The sequence below is a fragment of the Rhinoraja longicauda genome, chromosome 3 (genome assembly GCF_053455715.1).
Source record: "Rhinoraja longicauda isolate Sanriku21f chromosome 3, sRhiLon1.1, whole genome shotgun sequence".
Lineage (NCBI taxonomy): Eukaryota > Metazoa > Chordata > Chondrichthyes > Rajiformes > Arhynchobatidae > Rhinoraja > Rhinoraja longicauda.
In genome coordinates, this window is record NC_135955.1 from 90,191,552 (window position 1) to 90,213,136 (window position 21,585).

The 21,585-nt window shown below is 48.1% G+C and overlaps 1 protein-coding gene across 1 annotated transcript in view; it reads left to right on the forward strand.

The window, feature by feature from the left end:
• Positions 1 to 17,950: 17,950 nt before the first annotated feature.
• The window catches only part of iqgap2 (IQ motif containing GTPase activating protein 2), a 336,236-nt gene continuing 332,601 nt past the window's right edge, over positions 17,951 to 21,585 (forward strand). Inside the window, exon 1 of the mRNA XM_078396643.1 lies at positions 17,951 to 18,150. Within this exon, the coding sequence (XP_078252769.1) occupies positions 18,102 to 18,150 (49 nt within the window). The 5' untranslated portion in view covers positions 17,951 to 18,101. The remainder of the gene's footprint in view (positions 18,151 to 21,585) is intronic.

Sequence of the window (21,585 nt, forward strand, 5' to 3'; positions counted from 1 at the left end):
CTAGTAAACCTACGCTGCACGCCCTCAACAGCAAGAATATCCTTCCTCAAATTTGGAGACCAAAACTGCACACTGCACAGAGTTCGAATGTTATCCCACTTTCGCTTCCACTCCCTACACACGAGGGGCAATTTATGGAGTCCAAATAACCCACAAGCCCGCACGCCTTTAGGATGTAGGAGGAAACCGGAACACCTAGGGGGAAACCCACGCTGTCACAGGGAGAACGTGCAAACTCCACGCAGGCAGCAGCCGAGGTCAGGATTGAACCTGGGTGTCTGGCGTCATGAGGCAGCGGCTCTCCCAGCTTCATATCCAGAATAACCAATAACTTTATTGCAGAGAACCCTCCTGTGCATGAAAACAATATGTATTTATGCACCTGGAATGACAGGAAGCCTGGCGGGAAGTCAACATGCCTTCTGTAAATTGTTAACGGTCCCTATTGTGTAGGTCAGTGCTAGTGTACGGGGTGATCACTGGTCGACGTGGGCTCGGTGGGTCGAAGGGCCTGTTTCCACGCTGTACCTCTAAAGTCTAAAGTAAAGTCTAAAGTTAAGCACTTAAATAGGCACGGTATAGATGCCTAAAGTCATGGTGTGGACAAATGGTGTGGGAAGGAACTGCAGATGCTGTTTTACATCGAAGACAGGCACAAAGTGCTAGAGTAACTCATCGGATCAGGCAGCATCTCTGGAGAAAAGAAATTGGCGATGTTTCGGGTTGGAATCCTTCTTCAGTCTGAATAAGGGTCTCGATCCGAAATGTCACCTATTCCTTTTACAAGTGGGATGCGTGGATGGGGAAAAAGTCGGCATGGATGTCACAAGGAACTGCCAATGCTGAAATCTTGAGCAAAATACCAACTGCTGGTTAAAAGTTATGTTGCCTGTCCATTCCCTCCACAGATGCTGCCTAACGCACTGAGCCACTCTAGTGTTTTGCTCGGCATGGACTGTGCTGTTCAATCCTATGGCTCTTTGGCTGGATACCTCTGATAGCTTGAGGCAGGGTTCAGCAATGATCACAATGTTTACAAAGCTGTCCAGTTAACACAATTTAGTTTAGTTTAGTTTCGTTTATAGGTACAGAGCGGAATCAGTGCCATCGGCCCCTCGAGTCCACGTCGACCAGCGATCCCCGCACACTAGCACTATCCTACACACACTAGGGACAATTTACAATGATGCCAAGCCAATTAACCTACAAACCTGTACATCTTTGGAGTGTGGAAGGAAATTGGAGAAAACCCACGCAGGTCATGGGGAGAACGTACAAACTCCGTACGGATGGCACCCGTAGTTCGGATCAAACCTACGCCGGGTCTCTGGTGCCGTAAGGCAGCAACTCTACCACTGCGCCACTGCGCCCCCCCCAATTTGTTTTCAATGAGGGACCAGAATATTTCCGAGATGTGTGATGAATCTTCCTTTAATTATTTCAAAGAAAAGAAGTGAGTACATTTTCACAGGTTATAACGCTGCACAATGTCATGGCCAGAAAATTCATCAAAATAATTGGGCTAAGGAATTGAATTTCTTGGCACATGGCTTTCCAGCTGAGCGACTCACAGATTCAATTTTACAAGTTTATTCAGTTTTCATGTATCTTATTCGTTTGGCATTGTTCTACACGTTATTATTAATAATTCTCTGTGGAGGCTTGGAGTGTTGCCAACCAAAGGGATAAACTCTAGGAAGGATTAAATGTGCAGCTATTGTAAAATGTATTGTATCTTGCCAATCAACTGCCTGATACCTCTCAGCTATGTTAAAAAAAACCTTTGTTGAGAAAGCTTGGCACATGGCCCACATTTTTCTTACAAAGGAGGACAAAAGATGGCAAAGAGTCTTGGGAAAAAATGATATTTTAGTGATTGATATTGAATCATGATTTTCTTTCATTTCAGAAATTAGTTGCGAATTGTTTAGTTTAGTTTAGTTTAGTTTAGTTTAGTTTAGAGATACAACGCGGAAACAGGCCCTTCAGCCCATCGAGTCCGCGCCGACCAGCAATCCCCGCATGCTAACACGACCCTACACACACTGGGGACAATCTACAATTTTACGGAAGCCAATTAACCTATAAATCTGTGTGTGTGGAGTGTGGGAGGAAACCGGAGCACCCGGAAAAAAACCCTGCAGGTTATGGAAAGAACATTTAAAAACTCCGTACAGACAGCACCTGTAGCCAGGTATACACAATATGCTGGAGTAACTCAGCGGGTCAGGCAGCATCTCAGGAGAGAAGGAATGGGTGACGTTTCGGGTCGAGACCCTACTTCTGACTGAAGGAGGGTCTCGACCCAAAATGTCACCCATTCCCTCTCTCCTGAGATGCTGCCTGACCTGCTGAGTTACTCCAGCATTTTGTGTCTACCTTCGATTTGAACCAGCATCTGCAGTTATTTTCCTGCACCTGTGGCCAGGATCAAACCCGGGTCTTTGCGCTGTGAGGCAGCAACTCTACTGCTGTGCCACTTGCTTGGTATTTGCTTTGTTTATAGCACAAAGTCGACAGCTCGACAGCTTTACCTATCTGGGTAGTACACTCTCGCGAGTGGGGAACATTGACGCTGAGGTCAACAACAGGATTGCCAAGGCCAGCGCTGCCTTTGGGCGACTCCGTGAGAATGTTTGGGAGCGGAGAGGACTCGGCCTTACCACCAAGCTGAAGGTCTACCGTGCAGTGGTACTCACCACTCTTCTCTATGCCAGTGAGACCTGGACTGTCTACAGCAGACATGCCAAACAGCTCAACCACATTCACTCTCGAGATCAACCACATTCACACTCTCGAGCTCAACCACATTCACGCTCAGTAGGAGGACAGAAGAAACGGTTTAAGGACTGCCTCAAAGTGTCCCTCACAGACTTGGACATCAACCTCAGCACTTGGGAGTCTCTTGCTCTGGACCGTCCAACCTGGTGTAGCAAGCTCACCACAGGAGCCCGTGCAGCAGAGAACAGACGCACTGCAGAGGCCCAGAGGAATCGCACCGCACGCAAGGCCCGGGCTACCTCCACTTCCACTGCAGCACCCATCCACTTGTGTCCTATGTGTGGGCGTGCCTTCCGGGCCCGGATTGGCCTCACCAGTCACTTCCGGACCCACAGTCACCAATCCTCCAACTGAAAGTGAAGTCATGGTCATCTTCGAACCCGAAGGACGAACAACAACAGCACATTCTACCTGATCCTGACACAGTCAACATCCATGGTAACGTCCATGGTCATACGATTCCTGCAGATGAGACAAAGCTGGGTAGCTGTGTGAGCTGCGATGAGGATGCTATGAGGCTGCATGGTGACTTGGATAGGTTGAGTGAGTGGGCAGATGCATGGCAACTGCAGTATTATGTGGATAAATGTGAGGTTATCCACTTTGGTGGCAAGAACAGGAAGGCAGATTATTATCTGAATGGTGTCAGATTAGGAAAAGAGGAGGTGCAACGAGACCTGGGTGCGCTTGTACTCCAGGGCGGCCTGGTGAGACCGCACCTGGAGTATTATGTGCAGTTTTGGTCTCCTAATTTGAGAAAGGACATTATTGCTATTGAGGGAGTTCACCAAGTTAATTCCCGGGATGGTGGGACTGGCATATGATGAAGGAATGGATTGATTGGAGTTGTATTCACCGGAATTTAGAAGGATGAGAGGGAATCTTATAGAAACATATAAAATTCTTAAAGGATTGGACAGGCTAAATGCAGGAAAAATGTTCCCGATGTTGGGGGTGTCCAGAACCAGGGGTCACAGTTTAAGAATAAGGGGTAGGCCATTTAGGACTGAGATGAGGAAAAACCTTTTCACCCAGAGAGTTGTGAATCTGTGGAATTCTCTGCCACAGAAGGCAGTGGAGGCCAATTTACTGGATGTTTTCAAGAGAGAGTGAGATATAGCTCTTAGGGCTAACAGAATCATGGGATATGGGGAGAAAGCAGGAACGGGGTATTGATTTTAGATGATCAGCCATGATCATATTGACTCGAAGGGCCGAATGGCCTACTCCTGCACATATGTTTCTATTTTTCTATTACGAAACACATCACACGATACATATTTATACCTGAAGGCAGCAGCTTTTTTCTCTTCCTGCTGTACACCTTTAATTGCAGTCCTTCAAATGCCAGTGTTTTTATGTACTATTTTTATTACTGCTTCTATCTCCCCTGTTTAGTATCTCTCCTGGACACACTAATTGCCAACAGGAGGTGCCCCTTTTGTGTCGTAAAAAATAGTGGTCTTTATACATGCTCTTAATGGGAAGAAATGATGTAATGCTTGATCCCGAAGACATGATAGCTAAGCCTGATCCTGTCTCCTCCTGCTGTGACGCCTACACTCTTTTCAGTGCAAAACATTAAATGGTGATTAGTTTGGGAATCCAAGCTCATTTTTCCTTCTGCTTCGGGGCATGGAAGAGAACTTAGTTTCATCACTGGCATAACCTAGGTAGCGAATTCATCACAGACACATAACATAGAACGGTACTTCACAGGAACAGGCCATTTGGCCCACAAAGTCTGTACCGAACATGATGTCAAGTTCAACTGGAAAGCCTCTCGACACTGCTAATGTATTTGGCATTTCAACTCTGGGGAAAAAAATGTTCTGGCTGTCTACACCTCTCATAACTTATAAACTCCTCAACCTCCGATGCTCCAGAGAAAACAATCCAAATTTGTCCAATCAATCCTTATAATATTTATAATACTTTCTAATACTTACAACAGGCAGCCAGAACTGCACACATTACTCCAGATGAGGCCTAACCAAAATTTTATAACGGTGCAACATGACTTCCTGACTTTATATTCAATATTCTGACTGATCATCACAACATAATAATAATAATAATCCATTTATTTTATATAGCGCCTTATCACATGCTCAAAGCGCTTTACAAAAACAATTAACATAGAAACAAACAGACACACTATCCTGACGGAAAAGCGGCGAATACTCAACGCCAGCATCCTCTCACGTCAGGGTCCGGCAGTAGACATTAAAAAGCACAAGACACACAGATATAATTTTTTACACAAACAGCCATCACAGTGATTGCTCTAGGCGTACCCTCACTGTGATGGAAGGCAAAGTCTTTTCTCCTCCTCATTCTTCTCCCATGGTGCCACGAGGTGATCGAGGCTCCCAACTTTTTGAAGCCCCCACCGGGCGATGGAAAGTCCCAGGGCCGAGCCGAGCAGGCCGATGAAAGTCCTGAGCCCCCACCGGGCGATGGAAAGTGCTGCGGCCGGAACCCGTACCTCGCGCTTCGGGGCGGTCGAAGCTGCTACGGCTGGAGCTCCCAAAAGCCGGTCGCCAGCCAGGGACCTGCGAACTCCCGATGTTGCGGTCTGCAGGGCCCACGGCCGAAGCCTCCGAGATGGTAAGTCCAGGCCCTGCGACCGGAGTCTTCAAGGTCGATCCCAGCTGGAGGCCGCCGACTCCACAATGTTAGGCCGCAGCGCGAACGGAGATACGACACGGTAAAGATCGCATCTCCGTTGAGGAGGAGATTTGAAAAAAAGGTTTCCCCCACCCCCCACCACCCCCCCCACATACACAGAGTTAAAAATAAAACCATTCTATCTCTTATGCTGCCAATCTCAGGAAGCTCTGGACATGTAGTCCACCTTTCCCCTCTGTACATCAAAGTCTTGCCATTAGCTGTCTTCATCTATATCCTAAAACTCTCGTTTGTTTGTTTGTTTGTTCCTGGACTACAGCCAAAATGGTACAGGATATCGTGACAATTTTAGGCCCACCTTACTCACCGTCATCCCTTTGGTGCTAATGGAAGAGGTTTTATTGAAATCGATTATATTTTTAAATGTATTCACATTTTAAAGTTTAAATCTATCTCCTAGGGAGGGAGGGGGAGGGAGGGAGGGGGGTGGAAGGAAGGGGGGGGAGGGGGGGGAGGGAGGGAGGGGGGGAGGGAGGGAGGGAGGATAAGGGGGGTTGAGGGGGATGGAGTGGGGGTGAGGGGAAAGGGGGGAGGGGGAGAGGAGGGGGAGGGGAGGAGAGGGGAGGGGAGGGAGGGGAGGGGGAGGAGAGGGTGCTACACCAATGCAATGGACAATAGACAATAGGTGAAAGAGTAGGCCATTCGGCCCTTCGAGCCAGCACCACCATTCAATGTGATCATGGCTGATCATTCTCAAACAGTACCCCGTTCCTGCCTTCTCCCCATTCCCCCTGACTCCGTTAACCTTAAGAGCTCTATCTAGCTCTCTCTTGAATGCATTCAGAGAATTGGCCTCCACTGTTTTCTGAGGCAGAGAATTCCACAGATTCACAACTCTCTGACTGAAAAAGTTTTTCCTCATCTCCGTTCTGAATGGCTTACCCCTTATTCTTAAACTGTGGCCCCTTGTTCTGGACTCCCCCAACATTGGGAACATGTTTCCTGCCTCTAACGTGTCCAACCCCGTAATAATCTTATATGTTTCGAATGCAGGAGAGGTTTGGACCCAACGGGTCCACTTGGTCTAGTTCCCTTTATATTTGACCTCCCAAAGAGGAAAACCTCACATTAACTTGCATTGAACTCCTCCATCTGCCATTTCTCTGCCCATCTCTGTGACTGATCTATGTCCTGCTGTGTCTTTTGACAACCTTCCATAACTCCCCCATTTTTGTGTACACTTGTGAACTTACCAACCAATCCATCTATCTTCTCGTCAAAGGTTTTCATCATGTCATTTATAAATATCACCTCAGATTTTCCCCATAGCATTTATAAGCTCTAAATAAAAGTTCAATTTCACAGTCATTTATTTACTTCCCTTGTAAAAGTTGTAAGTATTTCTGATTTTTACTTGCAGCAGCACAACATGTAAACATGGTAGTCTGTAAAACCCCTAATAAACAAAACAAAGCTCAGTATATATATAAAAAACAAACAGCCAAATAAACAGACAAATAAAAATAGACAATAAGTATACAGACAGTATGCTCAAACAGAAACAATTCAGCGGATTTTAATTCAGGATGCAGTTTCTTCTTGGTTTCTCTGTGAAAAAAACCTTGCTAATTTTGAGCACCTCCATATCTCTTAATCTAGTGGGCTAAACCTCCCAGCTTCTCTAAACTCTCTGAGTGTAACTGGTCTCACCCATCTCCATATACTAAAACTCTCGTTTGTTTGTCCTGAACTACAGCCAAAATGGTACACGATGGCGTGACAATTTTAGGCCCACCTTACTCACAGTCGTTCCTTTGGTGCTAATGGAAGAGGTTTCACTGAAATCGGTGTTATATTTTTTAAGTTATTCACATTTTAAAGTTTAGATCTATCTGCTAGGGGGGAAGGAAGGGAGGGGGGGAGGAGGGAGGATAAGGGGGGTTGAGGGGTTTGGAGTGGGGGGGAAAGGGGGAGGGGAGGGGGAGGGGAAGGGGGTGGGGGGATGGAGAGGGAGGGGGGATGCCCAGGGGGGAGGGAGGGGGAAGCGGAGAGAGGGGGTGGGGGGATGGAGGGGGAGGGGAAGGGAGGGGAGGGGAGGGGAGGGGGGAGTGTTGGAGGAGAGGGTGCTGCACCAATGCAGGAGAGGTTTGGGCCCACTTGGTCTAGTCTAACCTAATTTGCTTCCTTCACTTTAAATAATTTATGGGAAATGGGCATCACTGGCAAGGTTAGGATTTATTAGCCATCCCTAATTATCCTGGGATAGTGATGAAGAGCTATTTTCTTGAATAAGAAACCAATGTGATGAAGATAGCCAATAGCATTGTTGGTCAAAGAGTACTAGTATTTGGAACACAACAACAATGGGTTGTCAAAAAGACTTTAGGCACATTGGCCTTCATCAGTCAGGTTATTGGGAATAAAAGTTGGGAGGTCATGTTGCAGTTACATAAGACGTTGCCGAGGCCGCATTTTGAGCATTATGTTCAGTTCTGGGCAACATGTTAGAGGAAAGATGTTGTTAAGTTGGAAAGGGTGCAGAGAAGATTTACAAGGAAGTTGCCAGGACTTGAGGGTCTGAGCTATAGGAAGAGATTGAGCTGGCTTGGTCTCTATTCCTTGGAGCGCAGGAGGATGAGGGGATGATCTTATAGAGGTTTATAAAATCATGAGAGGAATAGATCGGGTAGACGCACAGAGTCTCTTGCCCAGAGTAGGTGACTCGAGAACCAGAGGACACAATTTTAAGCTGGATGGGGATAGATTTTGTAAGAATCTGAGGAGTAACTTTTTCACACAAAGGGTGGTGGGTGAATGGAATGAGCTGCTGGAGGAGGTAGTTGAGGCAGGGACTATCCCAATGTTTAAGAAGCAATGAGACCGGTGCATGAATAGGACAGGTTTAGATGGATATGGGCTAAACACAGGCAAGTGGGTCTAGTGTAGATGGGACATGTTGGTCGGTGTGGGCATGTTGGGCTGAAGGGCCTGTTTCCACACTGTATGACTCTTTAACAATGAAATAACCCAAGAGAGGATTGTCCATGATTGTATGGGGGAGTGTTGGCATTCCCACGCACCTGCTGGGCAATGGTGATCCATCTAGGAACATTGCAATGCAGTTGCAGGTGGTACATAACAGCCATGGTGCATTATTTGGATTGGTGGATGGGGTCAGTCAAGCATGCTATTTTATCCTGGATGCTATGGAAATGCACGAGTTCCATTGGAAAAGCAGTTATCCAGGCCATTGGAGAGTAGATCATTGGCCTGACTTGTGCCTTTCCGATTGTCGAAAGGTTTTGGAGAGTCAGGAGATGTATCACTTGCTGTAGAATATCCAGTCACTGACTAAGGAGGCTATACTGCTATCATTGAGTCCGGCCTCACCTTCTCCATCATTGTCTGGTTTGGCTCAGCCACCAAGCACGACATCCGGAGGCTGCAATGGATCCAATTAAGGGTGTAGTTCCAGGACGTTGATGGTAGGTATGGGGGTGTTGGTAATCTCTCTCTTATTGAAGATCACATCTAGATGCATCACATCTAGAGCTTTGTCATCTTCCCTACTGTGTATTAGCCAGAACTCAACCAAACTGTGATTTATTGCTTCCTTTGAAATGAATGAATGAATGAATGAATGAATGAATAAGTTTATTGGCCAAGTATGTGCATATACAAGGAATGTGCCTTGGTGCTCCGCTCACAATGACAACACAAACATACAGTTAACAATTAAGAATAAAGCAAAACCACATCAAAACAATAAGGATACACCATTATGGTCTAAACATGTGGGTGAAAATAAACCAGAGCAAAAAAGAGACTACAGACTTTAGTTATTGAGTAGAACTATCACTCGTGGGGAAAAAAGCTGTTTTTATGTTTAGCTGTGGCTGCTTTGACAGTCCGGTCGCCTTCCAGAGGGAAGTGCTTCGAAGAGTTTGTGGCCAGGGCGAGAGGGGTCAGAGATGATCTTGCCCGCTCGCTTCCTGGCCCTTGCAGTGTACAGTTCATCAATGGGGGGAAGGTTGCAGCCAACAACCTTCTCAGCTGTGCGAACGATCCGTTGCAGCCTCCGGATGTCGTGCCTGGTGGCTGAGCCAAACCAGACCATGATGGAGAAGGTGAGGCCGGACTCAATGATAGCAGTATAGAATTGGACAATCATTGCCTGTGGCAGATTGTGTTTCCTCAGTTGCCGCAGGAAGTACATCCTCTGTTGGGCCTTTTTGACTGTGGAGTCGATGGTGACCCCCCATTTAAGGTCCCTGGAGATGATGGTTCCAAGGAACTTAAATTACTCCACAGATGTGACTATGGTGTTGTTGATGGTGAGTGGGGGGAGGGGAGGGGGATCTCTTTGAAAGTCTACAATTAGTTCCACTGTCTTGAGAGCATTGAGCTCCAGGTTGTTACGATGGCACCAGGACGCCAGCTGTGTCACTTCCCATCCTCCCCATCCTGGATCAGTCCATTCAGGGTTGTGTCATCCGCAAACTTGAGGAGCTTGACAGAGGAGTCTGTGGAGGTGCAGACGTTGGTGTAGAGAGAGTAAAGGAGAGGGGAGAGTACGCAGCCTTGCGGTGCTCCTATGCTGAGGGTCTACGGGCCCGAGATGTGCTTTCCCAGCCTCACATGCTGCTTCCTGTCCGTCAGGAAGTTGATGACCCACTGACAGAGGGGTTCAGGCACAGTTAGCTGGGAGAGTTTGTACTGTAGTAGCTCTGGCACAATGGTGTTAAAAGCAGAGCTAAAGTCCACAAACAGAATCCTGGCATCCTTGCAGTCTTGGTGCTGGAGGATGAAGTGCAGGCCTAGGTTGACTGCGTCGTCCACCGATCTATTGGCCCTATATGCAAACTGCAGAGGGTCCAGCAGGGGGTTTGTGATGTATTTCAGCTGGGCCATCACACGTCTTTCAAAGGTCTTCATGACTACAGAGGTAAGTGTGCGACAGGCCTGTACTCATTAAGGCCAGTGATCCTTGTCTTTTTGGGTACAGGGACAATAGTGGAGACCTTGAAGCAGGCAGGGACAGTGCAGGTTTGCAGGGACTGGTTGAAAATGTCTGTGTAGATCGGTGCCAGTTGTTCGGCACAGAGCTTGAGGGAAATTTATCATAAACAAAGCCAAGAGTGCATTTGCTTTATTATCAGCATCCTAATCGTGTGCCGCCACCTTCACAGATGTGTTGACATATCCCTCAGGGCTCTCGGTGAATGTACAATTTTAAATTAATATGATTTAGTTTATATTGTCTCTCCTCGTCCTACTGAAATCTATTAGTTCCATGCATTGAATTTAATTTGCCATACATCAACCTAGCTGTGTTGTACATCCACATGAGACCTGTCGTGGTTCTTGTCGTTGCACACTATCTTTTCCAGTTTCGTGCTGACTGCAAATTAAAAAATGAAACCTTATGTACTCAAATGCAAGCCACTAATCTGTATCAGAGCAACAGCCCTCTTATCTTCCCAGAGAAAGATTTGCACACTTTTCTATAGTTACAATATATCTGCTCCCCACTATTCTCCGCTTTCTCTCGCTTACCCAATTTATATATATATTATATACACACACCGATCAGCCAAAACATTATGGCCTGATGAGCCAAAACATTATGACCACCTGCCTAAAATGCAGTTGGTCCTCCGTGTGCAGCCCCATACGCAGCAGGGTGCGATGCACTGTGTATTGTGACACATTCCTCCCGTGACCACCATTAAAATTTTTTGTGACTTGTGCCACAGTAGACCTTCTGTCGGTTCGGACCAGATGGGATAGCCTTCGTTGCCCTCGCGCATCAATGATCCTTGGGCGCCCAACACCCTGTCTCCGGTTTGTGGTTTGTCACTCCTCGGACCACTGTCGGTAGGTACTCACCATTGCTGACTGGGAGCACCCCACAAGCATCGCCATTTCAGAGATGCTCTGACCCAGTTGTCTGGCCATAACAAATTGGCCCTTGTCAAAGTCGCTCAGGTCTTTTACTCCTGCCCATTTCTCCTGCATCCAACACATCAACTTCAAGAACTGATTGTTCTCTTGCTGCCCAATATATCCCACCCCTTGACAGGTGTCATTGTAACAAGATAATCAATGTTATTCACTTCGCCTGTCAGTGGTCATAATATTTTAGCTGATTGGTGTATATATATATATATATATATTATATATATAAATATATATATATATATCCAGCCATTATACCTCCATTAGAATAATGAGATATAACTGCACTGGAATGTGCAAATATGCTCATGATATTTATTGAGATAAATGTGGTCGGGATAGGGTATTGAGAACCAGGGGCGGGCATGGTGGCGCAGAGGTAAAGTTGCTGCCTTACAGCGCCAGTGATCTAGGTTCGATCTTGACTACATGTGCAGTGTGTATGGAATTCGTACCTTCCCCCCATGACCTGCGTGGGTTTTCTCCGGTATCTCCCGTTTCTTCCCACCCTCCAAAGATGCACAGGTTCGTAGGCTAATTGGCTTGGTATAAATGTAAATTGTCCCCGGTGTGTGGGATAGTGTAAGTGTGTGGGGATCGCTGGATGGCGCGGACTCGATGGCCTGTTCCCGCTGTGTGTCTCTAAACTAAACTAAACCAGGATTGCAACCTCAAAATAACAGGTTGATCATTTAGCAAAAGGGTGAGAAGAATTGTTTACACCAGGAGTAGTGAACACTTTGAATTCTCTACCCAAGTGCACTGTGGAAACGCAGTCATTAAAGACACACGGGCATTATATTCGAGACAGCATTAAGAGAGAAGGTGTTGGTACAAGAAAGTGGTGCCGAGACAAATGATAAATAGACATACCATAAATAGACTGACAAACACAGCAGATTCAAGGGGCCAAATTGACTGCTCTTGCTTTAACATGTTTCTTGTTGATGTCGATTCTTTTAATGAATGATCTCACATGGTAGGCTATCTCAGACAGATTTAAGAAGCAACAAATGTCCGTGCGCTTGAAGGACTTAGTAGTTAAAGGTGACTAGAAACACTTGAATATAAATACTTAAGAAAGTGATATTCCCACACAGGAAATCCTCAACCTCATTAGCCTCATTTTAAGTGACTGACTGAAATCAATAAACAGATATAAAATAATCATATACATGACAGGAAGCATGAATCGAGAAGGCGTTAGCACTCTTCTCTCAGGACGAAACTGTTATCACCTTCTTGGAAAGTGACACCATTTACAGACAAAGACATAAAATGCTGCAGTAACTCAGTGGGCCAAATTGGAGGAGATTCCCAACCTGAAACTTCGGCTGTACATGTTCACCAGAGATGCTGCCTGACCCGCTGAGTTCCTCCAGCAATTTGTGCCTTTTTTTTGTAAACCAGCATCTGCAGTTCGTTGTGCCCTCATTAAAATAGTCACAGAGTCATAAGGCATATGGAAACAGGCCCTTTGTCCCAACTTGCCCACACCGGCCGACATGCCCCAGCTGCACTAGTTCCATCTGCCTGCGTTTGGCCCTTGTCCCTCCAAACCTGTTTCTTAAATGTTGCGATATTCCCTGTCTCAACTACTTCCTTGGCAGCTCGTTCCATGCACCATCGGTTTTAATGGCCATATTTGTCTGTTTGGGAGCAGTGTTATGACTAGGGGAGATTTCTTCTCACCTATGGAACCTCTAAGCACAGGAAGATTAGCGCAGAATAAAAATAGTTTGGATGGCGCCAGTGTTCTATCGTTTGAGGACACATGATTTTGTTATCTTGGCGGCACAGTGCCACAGCTGATAGAGCAGCTGCCTCACAGCACCACAGACCCGGGTTCGATTCTGACCTCGGGTGCTGTCTGTGTGGAGCTCGCACGTTCTCCCTCTGACCATATTATTACCTTAAGAGTGCTCTGGTTCCCTCCCACACCCCCAAAGACGTGCGGGTTTGACGGCTAATTGTTCTCCGTAAATTGCCCTGTGTGTAGCGAGTGGACGGGAAAGTGGGACAACGTGGAACTATTGTGCACAGGTGATCGATGGTTGCCGTGCAATTGGTGGGTGGTAAGGCCTGTTTCCATGCTGTATCTTTCAATCAGTCGATCAATGGTTATAGCATCTGTGGTTCCATAACAGTGGCAATCACAGGCCATTCTGCTACCTTCCTTACAATGGGCCCATATTAACAACAATCGAATTAAACATGAGCAGGACCCTTTGCTTCCAGAGCATATGCATTTGATACGTTGAGGAAGTTGAGACCAGTGAGTGTCCTGGCTGGAGCAATGGACAATAGACAATAGGTGCAGGAGTAGGCCATTCGGCCCATCGAGCCAGCATCGCCATTCAATGTGATCATGGCTGATCATCCACAATCAGTACCCCGTTCCTGCCCTCTCCCCATACCCCCTGACTCTGCTATCATTAAGAGCTCTTTCTAACCATCTCTTGAAAACATCCAGAGAATTAGCCTCCACTGCCTTCTGAGGCACAGAATTCCACAGATTTACCACTCTCTGACTGAAAACGTTTTTCCTCATCTCCGTTCTGAATGGCCTACCCCTTATTCTTAAACTGCGGCCCCTGGTTCTGGACTCCCCCAACATTGGGAACATATTTCCTGCCTCTAGCGTGTCCAATCCCTTAGTAATCTTATATGTTTCAATAAGATCCCCTCTCATCCTTCTAAATGCCAGTGCATACAAGCCCAGTCGCTCCAGTCTTTCAACATACGACAGTCCCGCCATTCCGGGAATAAACCTACGCTGCACGCCCTCAATAGCAAGAATGTCCTTCCTCAAATTTGGAGACCAAAACTGCACACCGTACTCCAGGTGCGATCTCACTAGGGCCCTGTACAACTGCAGAAGGACCTCTTTGCTCCTATACTCAACTCCTCTTGTCATGAAGGCTAACATGCCATTGGCTTTCTTCACTGCCTGCTATGCCTGCATGCTTCCTTCCAGTAAGGAAGAAGAAATCCTGACTAGGTGCTTAAACAAACTGATTACCATTTTGCATCAGACTCTCCTGTGGCCTCCAATGCCAAAAGACTTCTGATATTTACAAAATAATATAAATGGACTCATACAAGGATTTGACACTTGCTGATAGCCACAAAGTGTTGGAGTAACACATCTCGAGTCAGGCTGCATCTCTGGAGAATAAGGATGGGTGACGTTTCAGGTCGGGTCCTTTTTTCAGACTGAAGAATGATCTTACACTTGCTGGATGGAAGAAAGCAAGAATTCTTTGTGAGATTAACTAGGTTGAAATAGGAGAAATTGTAGCTGAACTGAGTTCTGAGGGCCATGCTGACAGATCTCTTCAAAAACGGTTACTTATATAATGAATCACAGCTAGAAACACGGAAATATAGCAAAATAGATGCAGGAGTAGGCCATTCGGCCCTTCGAGTCATCACCGCCATTCAATATGATCATGGCTATTTATCCTAAATCAGTACCCCGTTCCTGCTTTCTCCCCATATTCCTTGATTCCGTTAGCCCGAAGAGCAATGTTGTACAGTTGTTGTTGTTGTTTTATAAGTAAATCTGTCAGCCATGTTGAGCATGTTTTCACCCGGACGAGATTGTCTGTTATTTGTGTCATTCATTTTACCAACAAAACACAATGTGCTGGAATAACCCAGTAGGTCAGACAGCATCTGTGGAAGGAATGGGTAGGTAACGCTTCAGCTCGAAACTCTGCCTGGAGCACAGTCCAAGCCCAGAACATCACCTATCCATTCTTACCATGGATACTGCCTAACCTGCTGAATTACTCCAGCACTTTGTGTTTTGGTCAAGATTCCAGCATCTGCAGTTCCTTTTATCCCCACTCATTTTTACCAGTCTGGGTTATATGCACCCACCTTATTCCTTTGAAAGCAAGTTTGGTTCTTAAAATCCTTCCATATAATCCAAAATATTACATTGTGGAACCACTCTTATTTATTTTTTATGAATCATCTTTTACAAGCCAAAGCTCTTTTGAACGCCCAAGTAACACCGTCACTATTAATCACATTTTTATTTTAACTGTCAAGCTTGATGTTGTGATCTTAATTTACCATTGAAAGGAGTGTCGACTATGTAAATATAAAACAATGATATCACTGAGCAATTCGATTTATTCACAAAATGCTGGAGTAACTCAGCAGGTCAGGCAGCATCTCGGGAGAGAAGGAATGGGTGACGTATCAGGTTGAGACCCTTCTTCAGACTGAAGGGTCTCGACCCGAAACGTCACCCATTCCTTCTCTCCCGAGATGCTGCCTGACCTGCTGAGTTACTCCAGCATTTTGTGAATAAATCGATTTGTACCAGCATCTGCAGTTATTTTCTTATATATTTTCTTATATCACTGAGCAATATTAGTGAGGTGCTATAAAACACTCTTTTGAATAGCTTTTTAAAGTTTAAATTAGGAGTGAAAACTGAACAGCTTTTTGAATTCTTGTGTCAGTTTTGTTACTGACAAAGTAGCATATTCTGAATGAACAGTAATCTGAATATCTGAGTATGGACAATGAGTAAGACCTTTAATTATATACAACAAAGATAGACACAAAATGCTGGAGTGACTCAGTGGGCCAGGCAGCATCTCTGGAGAGACGGAATGGGTGACAATAGACAATAGGCAATAGGTGCAGGAGTAGGCCATTCGGCCCTTCGAGCCAGCACCTCCATTCACCGTGATCATTGCTGATCATCCACAATCAGTACCCCGTTCTTGCCTTCTCCCCATACCCCCTGACTCTGCCATTATTAAGAGTTCTATCTAACTCTGTCTTGAAAGCATCCAGAGAATTGGCGTCCATTGCCTTCTGAGGCAGAGAATTCCACAGCTTCACAACTCTCTGAGTGAAAAAGTTCTTCCTCATCTCCGTTCTAAATGGCCTACCCCTTATTCTTAAACTGTGGCCCCTGGTTCGGGACTCCCCATGTTTCCCGTCATGAACATGTTTCCTGCCTCTAGCGTGTCCAATCCCTTAATTATCTTATATGTTTCAATAAAATCCCTTCTCATCCTTCTAACTTCCAGAGTATACAAGCCCAGTCGCTCCAGTCTTTCAACGTACGTCAGTCCTGCCATTCCGGGAATTAACCTCGTGAACCTACGTTGCACTCCTTCAAAAGCAAGAATGTCCTTCCTCAAGTTTGGAGACCAAAACTGCACACAATACTCCAGGTGTGGTCTCACTAGGGTCCTGTACAACTGCAGAAGGACCTCTTTGCTCCTATACTCATCTCCCCTTGTTATGAAGGTCAAGACTCTTCGACCCGAAACGTCACCCATTCCATCTCTCCAGACACGCTGCGTGGGCCACTGAGTTGCTCCAGCATTTTGTGTCTATCTTTGGTGTAAACCAGCATTTGCAGTTCCTTCCTACACATTATATACATCAAGTTTGGGTGGCACATTCTGGGTGGTTCTAATTGATCGCAGGGCAGTAACGTAACAATATTATCACAGGTGATTGGATTTTTTGCACTAATGGGTGTGGGTGGGGGGTGTGTGGGTGGGGGGGTTTGTGTGGGTGGGGGGGGTGGGGGAGGTTGGGGTGTGGGGGGGTGGGGTGGGGGTAGGGGGTATGTGTGGGTGGGGGGTGGTGGTAGGTGGGGGGTGTGGGGGTGGGTGTTGGGGGGGTGTGGGTGAGGTGGGGGGTGGATGGGGGGAGGGAGGGGGGATGGGCGGGGCTGGGGTGGGGGGGAGGGGGGTGGATGGGGGGAGGGGGGTTGGGGTGGGGGTTAGGGGATGGGGGTGGGGAGGGATAGGGTGGGGGAGGGATGTGGACACCAGTTGACAATGTGCCTGACAGCTGGGACTCGGTTGCGTTGTGCTGTGCTGTGCTGTACTGTAGAGCGTGTGCGGGGCTATAGAGGGGTGAGGGTGGGGGTGTGAGGGTGTGTGTGGGGGGGGGGGTAGGGGGTGTGAGGGTGTGTGGGGGGGGGGTAGGGGGTGGGGGGGGTTGTGTGGGGGTAGGGGGTGGGGTCGCGGGGGGTGGGGTTGCGAGGGATGGGTGGGGGGTGGGGTTGCGGGGATGGGGGGGGTGGGGTTGCGGGGGATGGGGGGGGTGGGGTTGCGGGGGATGGGTGGAGGGTGGGGTTGCGGGGGATGGGTGGGGGTGGGGTTGCGGGGGATGGGTGGGGGTGGGGTTGCGGGGGATGGGTGGGGTGTGTGTGGGTATGTGTGTGTGGGGGGTGGGGTGGTGTATGGGGGGTGGGTGTTTGGGGGGGTGGGAGTAGGGGGGGGGTGTGTGTGGGGGTGGGTGTTTGGGGGGGGGTTGGGAGTAGGGGCTGTGTGTGGGCGGGGAGGGGAGGGGGGGTGGGTGTTTGGGGGGGGGGGGGGGTTGGGAGTAGGGTGTGTGTGTGGGTGTGTGTATAGGTGGGGTGGACACCAATTGACAGTGTACCTGGCAGCTGGGACTCGGCTGTGTTGTGCTGTAGAGCGTGTGCGGGGCTATAGGTGGCGGGACCCAGACGCTGGCTGTGTCCTGTGTCCTGTGGGTGCAGGTCGGCCGGAGAGAGGCGCTCTCCGCCGCTGTATAGCGGGGAGGAGGAGAGGAGAGGAGAGTCAGGGGGAAGGCAGAGCTCAGGCAGGCAGTGAGAGAGTGAGCAGACAGACAGACAGACGCAGCCAGGCATTGTAGCCACACACACTCACTCTCACACTCACTCTCCCACACGCGGGTGCAGACAACACGGAGCGACCAACATGCACGAGGAGAGCGCGGCTCTGCCTCGGCACAGACCCCGCTATGGATGTGAGTAGCTGTGTTGGGTTGAGGGGGTGGTGGGGAGATGGGGCAGGGGATGCCACTGGGCTGTGTGATGTGTGTCCTTGCCCCCCCTTGCCTTGCCCCCCCCCTTGCCTTGCCCCCCCCCTTGCCTTGCCCCCCCCCTTGCCTTGCCCCCCCCCCCTTGCCTTGCCCCCCCCCCCCCTTGCCTTGCCCCCCCCCTTGCCTTGCCCCCCCCCTTGCCTTGCCCCCCCCTTGCCTTGTACCCCCCTTGCCTTGTACCCCACCTCTCACTAGTTTAACCCAGCATCTCCCCACAAATGTTGCATTGAGTTTTGCTGCCCAAGGGTTGTCCCAGGCAGGACCCGTGTTGCGAGAGCCTGGCTCAGCTCAGCTCAGCTCAGACCTCAGTGGACTATGTGTTATATGTGTATTCTCCCCCCTCGGGTGACTTTTAAACATGAGCTGCTGCTGTCTGCAGAACTAGACTACGTGTCTTCAGATTTCCGGTTTACCTCAGAAATTACTTTTCTCTTTCAACATTTTCTGCCCCTCTCTGTCTCTCTCCTGTCTAACTTTGAAAAGGCGCCCCCTTCATTCTCCGCCTCACACTGGCATTTTAAGTGGTTTTTTTTGTGTGGCTTTTTCCAACCTGTAACAGCTGTGGGCGCTGGGAGTGCAGTCACCCATTTGGTGTGTGTGTGTGTCTGTGTGGAGATTGTGTTTGTGTTTCTGTGTGTGTGTCTATCTCTCTGTCTGTTGCTGTGTGTGTTTGTGTCTATCTTCTGTGTGTGTGTGGGTGTGACTCTCGCTCTGTGTGTGTCTCTGTCGCTGTGTGTGTGACTCTCGCTCTGTGTCTGTCTGTGTCTGTGTGTGTGTCTGTGTGTGTCGCTGTGTGTGTGTGTGTGTCTGTGTCTGTCGCTGTGTGTCTGTGTGTCTGTCGCTGTGTGTGTCTGTGTTGCTGTGTGTGTCTCTGTTGCTGTGTGTTGTGTCGGTGTGTGTGTCGCTGTGTGTGTCTCGGTCTGTGTGTGTCTGTTGCTGTGTGTGTCTGTGTCTCTGTCGCTGTATGTGTCTGTGTCTGTGTCGCTGTGTGTGTGTCTCTGTCACTGTGTGTGTGTGTGTGTCTCTGTCACTGTGTGTGTCTGTGTCCCTGTTGCTGTGTGTGTGTGTCTGTTGCTGTGTGTGTCTGTGTCTCTGTCGCTGTGTGTGTGTGTGTGTGTCTCTGTCACTGTGTGTGTCTCTGTTGCTGTGTGTGTATGTCTGTTGCTGTGTGTGTCTGTGTCTGTCGCTCTTGCTGTGTGTCTCTTGCTGTGTGTGTATGTCGTTGTGTGTGTCTCTTGCTGTGTGTGTGTGTCGCTGTGTGTGTCGTTTGTGTGTCTGTCGGTGTGTGTGTGTGTGTCTCTGTCGCTGTATGTGTGTGTCTCTGTCTGTCGCTGTGTGTCTGTCGCTGTGTGTGTCTCTGTCGCTGTGTGTGTCTCTGTCGCTGTGTGTGTCTCTGTCGCTGTGTGTGTGTCTGTCGCTGTGTGTGTCTCTGTCGCTGTGTGTGTCTGTCGCTGTGTGTGTCTCTGTCGCTGTGTGTGTCTCTGTCGCTGTGTGTGTCTCTGTCGCTGTGTGTGTCTGTCGCTGTGTGTGTCTCTGTCGCTGTGTGTGTGTCGCTGTGTGTGCGTGTGTGTCTGTGTGTGTGTGTGTGTGTGTGTCTGTCTCTATTGCTCTGTGTGTATGTGTGTCTGTCTGTGTGTCTGCGTGTGTCACTATTGCTGTGTGTGTCTGTGTCTGTGTGTGTGGCTGTGTGTGTGTGTCTCTGTGTGTCTCTGTGTGTGTGTCTCTGTGTGTGTCTCTGTGTCTCTGTGTGTGTGTCTCTGTGTGTGTGTGTGTCTCTGTGTGTGTGTGTCTCTGTGTGTGTGTGTGTCTCTGTGTTTGTGTCTCTGTGTGTGTGTCTCTGTGTGTGTGTCTCTGTGTGTGTGTGTGTGTGGCTGTATGTGTCTCTGTCTCTGTGTGTGTGTGTGTCTATATGTCTCTATTGCTCTGTCTGTGTGGCTCTGTCGCTGTGTGTGTATGTATCTCTGTGGGTGTCTGTGTCGGTTGCTCTGTGCGTGTGTCTGTGACTCTGTTGCTGTGTGTGTGTGTGGGGAGAACTAGCTCTCCTGTGTGGGTGAGTCTCCCCTGTGTGGGTGAGTCTCCCCTGTGTGGGTGAGTCTCCCCTGTGTGGGTGAGTCTCCCCTGTGTGGGTGAGTCTCCCCTGTGTGGGTGAGTCTCTCCTGTGTGGGTGAGTCTCCCCTGTGTGGGTGAGTCTCCCCTGTGTGGGTGAGTCTCCCCTGTGTGGGTGAGTCTCCCCTGTGTGGGTGAGTCTCCCCTGTGTGGGTAGACAGGCATTGGGGGCGGGGTGCGGCTCTGAGGACAACCTTTTCCTTTTTAAATTTGCACGCTGGCAGCATGTGGCTAATTGTAGTTGAGTCCCCTCGACACTGCATTTGTGCAACTTCACATGTGCACAGACTTGGGCGACTTCAGGGCCACGTAAAGTCGCTTCACGAATGCATTGCGGTGGTGTTTTGGGGGGGGGGGGGGGGGGGGGGAGGTGGAAGAACCAAATTGAGAAAAGCTGTTATTAAAATATATCGTGCATTAATGGTTTCCTTGTCACAAATGCGTCTGGTAATAAGCGATCGGGCTCTTCTTTCCCACGCTTGTAGTGATAATATCAGGCAGGCCGTTGCAATCAGTGCTGGCTCGGCGCCTGGTGAGAGGTTCTTGCACAATAGGGTGCAGACGTGTCCGGGAAAGGGTTAAACGAGAAAAGAACAGACTTCAGCTGCCCACTCATCCAAAGTGTTATTTGCTTTAGGTAGTTAAAGTTAAGTCATTTCGATAACATTTGCTCTGCAAACTTTAGACTTTACTCTGAAGGAGGCTGATCTCAGCACAAATGGATCCCTTTTTTTGGGATTAATTTGAATCCCGCCTGTAGTTTGGGAATTTGGGATGTGTTTTGGATCTTATCTCGTTCTGAACAAAAGTGCGCACAATTCACGTGACAGTAAGCAATCCATGGAGATTCTTGATCTTTTGTTTTGTTCCTGTTTTATCCTGGTCACCAGTTTGAGTAATGATTTGTGGAGTTCAGTTAAGGAATTATGGAAAGAATGATGTGTTTGCTAAATTTTTTAATGGGTAAATGTTTGCACTGGTGGGATGTACTAGTTTATTTGACCTTGGTTTAAAGTTTCAAAAGGTCATTGTGCTTCTACTTCTGTGCTTAGAGTCATAGCGCCGTACAGCAAGGAAACAGACCCTTCGGTCCTACTTGCCCATGCCCCATCTATACGTCCCACCTACCCACGTTTGGCCCATATCCCTCAAAACCTTTCCTACCCATGTATGTGTCTGAGTGTCTTTTAAATGCTAGAGTGATATCTAAAGACAAAATGCTGGAGAAACTCAGAGGTTCATAAGGAATAGGAG